This window comes from Montipora foliosa, chromosome 1 (assembly GCF_036669935.1).
Source record: "Montipora foliosa isolate CH-2021 chromosome 1, ASM3666993v2, whole genome shotgun sequence".
NCBI lineage: Eukaryota > Metazoa > Cnidaria > Anthozoa > Scleractinia > Acroporidae > Montipora > Montipora foliosa.
The window spans coordinates 71,682,673-71,685,172 of record NC_090869.1 but is presented as its reverse complement, the minus strand read 5'-3'; the positions used below and the strand labels follow the sequence as shown (position 1 = coordinate 71,685,172).

Here is a 2,500-nt window from a genome sequence, read left to right as displayed (position 1 = left end):
AATGACATCATTAACCAAGATTGGGCTTAGATTGGCTAGCTTGCTATTACTCTTTACTTGTCCACCCCCTTTAAGAGCCACAAACTCTTCATGAAAGCATTCTCGCTGGACAACGCGCACAACTTCTCTGCTTGCCGACTGTAGTTCCGAAAGAGTCGGGCTCATTACAGGTACGGCGTTATGGGTTTCTCTCCGACACCGCTTGATAAAGCGCAGCACCCAAGACATCACTCGCAATAAATGGGGCCGGGATGAAAGACGCTGCAAAAGGAGATCAACTTGCGACGTGTTTGCGCTTAACAGGACGTTTGAGGACTTTCGAAGTTCCTTGTCGTCATCTTGTACTTCTCTCACAGACACTGATGGCCATGTATGTTCTGGCCAGAGGAATTCCGGGCCTGTCCACCACCGACAATCTGATTGGAAATACTCAGCACTGACACCACGTGAGCCTTCATCAGCTGGATTCATAACACCGGGAATGAGATGCCACTGTTCAGGAGAGGTTGTTTCATGAATCTCGGACACACGATTCGCGACAAAGGTTTTTGAAATCGACGCGTTTCATTCTTGATGTATTGTAAGGATGTCATGGAGTCAGACCAGAAGTACGTTTCATGGACTTGGAAGTCAAGTTCTTTCAGGATTGTCTGGCTCATACGTGCTGCCAACACTGCGGTCTGTATACATGTAGCTCAAGCCGAGGGATTGTCCACTCCCTTATGGGTGCATTTCGGGTTTTCCCCATAACAAAGGAACAATGGGTCATTTCACGCTCATCAACAAATCTTAAGTAGGACACAGCGGCATAGCCATGCTGGGAGGCATCAGCAAAGGTGTGTAGTTGAACCGTCACCCGTGTTCCAAGAGTCTGGGTCTTGTAACACCTTGGAATCTCGATTGTGATGACGTGCGGTAACTGCCCAAGCCACCTTCGCCACTGCGTGAGGTACGGTTCTGGGATTTCTTGGTCCCATGGGAGCTTCTTTCTCCAGAGTTCTTGCAACAGGATCTTGGCTGAGAACACGAAGGGAGAGAGGAACCCCAATGGATCAAACAGAGAGCTCAAAGTTGAAAGTACTCCCCGATTGGTAGACGGCTTACACGTTGCTATGGTTTTGAAATTGAAAGTATCGGATTGCGCATCCCAGTACACACCCAATGCTCGTTCCGTTGGTAGCTGACCCAGATCTAGGTCCAGATTGGGACTTGCTCTCAACTCGGATGGAATTGATTGTAACACTTCACGACTGTTACTCGCAAACTTTGTGAGACCAAAGCCACCTTCCTTCAATAACTTGACTAGGTCTGATGCGAGGTGAATGGCTTGTTCAGGCGTCGGAACCGATTTTAACACATCATCAACATAAAAGTTTCTATGAACTGCCTTGATCACTTCAGGGGAATAGGTCTCTTCATTGTCTTGTGCTGTCAGGTTCAAAGCTTTATTTGCACAACAGGGTGATGACTTGGCCCCAAAGATGTGGACCAGCATCTTGTAATCATCGGGTGGATTGTCTACACTTCCAGGCCACCACAAGAATCTCAGGGAGTCCGTGTCACGTGGCGTCACATAAGTCTGGTAAAACATACTCTCGATGTCTGCAGAAAAGGCAATCTCGTCTTCTCGAAACCGGACTAACACGCCTGTTAAGTCATTTGTCAGAGTGGGCCCTCGCACAAGTTGCTCATTCAAAGAAGTACCACCAAATCTTGCGGCTACGTCAAATACCACTCTCACTTTGCCAGGCTTGTTTGGATTCGTTACTGGGTTGTGGGGAAGGTACCAAGTGGTGTCGCTGATGGTGCCTAGTTCATCCTTGGTGAGCTTTCTTGCATAACCCTTGGCTACGCAGTCTTCAATCACAGCTCTGTACTTTAGTTCCAGCTCTTGATCACGACCGAAGCGTTTCTGTAAATGCTGCAATCTTGTTTCAGCGAGTACTCGGTTGTAGGGTAGCACAGGGTTATCATCCTTCCACAAGAGATCCATCTGGTAATGGCCGTCTCGTTTGCAGACTGAGTCATTGATCCGCTTTAGTGCTCGTTGATCTTCTACCGACATGGGCTTAGTTACATTCTTGGCAGTGCCATACGACTCAACTTTCCAAAACTCTTCCAATTTGTCACTTAGGGAAACATCTTATCCACTGATAAGATTAATTTAAACACAACCAGAGGCTTGCACAACTAACGAACCACCAAGAATGCTCCATCCAATACACGACTTAATAGCAACTGGCTCATTACGTTTGCCTCCTCGAACCTCAAGTGGTATGAAAACCTCTTGGAGGTTGGTGCCAATCAACACAGAAATCTTCTTTCTCTGCACATCAGGAAAACACACATGGTGTAAATGTGGCCATTGCGCCAATGACCTTATGACTCTGGTATGCCTTAAAGGAATTGTTAAGTCCTGGACCGCCCAAGCTGATTTCACGTCAATCACGTTTTCATTCTGGCTATCAACCGAACCAATCTTGAAATCTACTTTCATTCC

The 2,500-nt window shown here is 47.0% G+C and overlaps 3 protein-coding genes across 3 annotated transcripts in view; all 3 read right to left on the bottom strand.

The window, feature by feature from the left end:
• LOC137973435 (uncharacterized) overlaps positions 1 to 471 on the bottom strand; it is a 1,476-nt gene extending 1,005 nt beyond the window's left edge. Inside the window, exon 1 of the mRNA XM_068820241.1 lies at positions 1 to 471. This exon is cut by the window's left edge and continues 1,005 nt beyond it. Coding sequence (XP_068676342.1) covers positions 1 to 471 — 471 coding nt within the window.
• Positions 472 to 655: 184 nt separating this feature from the next.
• LOC137973428 (uncharacterized) lies at positions 656 to 2,065 on the bottom strand. Its single transcript, XM_068820234.1, has one exon. The coding sequence runs from the start codon at positions 2,063 to 2,065 to the stop codon at positions 656 to 658; it is 1,410 nt and encodes a 469-aa protein (XP_068676335.1).
• A 99-nt stretch (positions 2,066 to 2,164) lies between these two features.
• The window catches only part of LOC137973418 (uncharacterized), a 1,338-nt gene continuing 1,002 nt past the window's right edge, over positions 2,165 to 2,500 (bottom strand). Inside the window, exon 1 of the mRNA XM_068820223.1 lies at positions 2,165 to 2,500. This exon is cut by the window's right edge and continues 1,002 nt beyond it. Coding sequence (XP_068676324.1) covers positions 2,165 to 2,500 — 336 coding nt within the window.

What these genes read in the sequence shown, in the direction of transcription:
- LOC137973428 (XM_068820234.1), bottom strand. Translation starts at nt 2,065, where the DNA reads ATGTCGGTAGAAGATCAACGAGCACTAAAGCGGATCAATGACTCAGTC.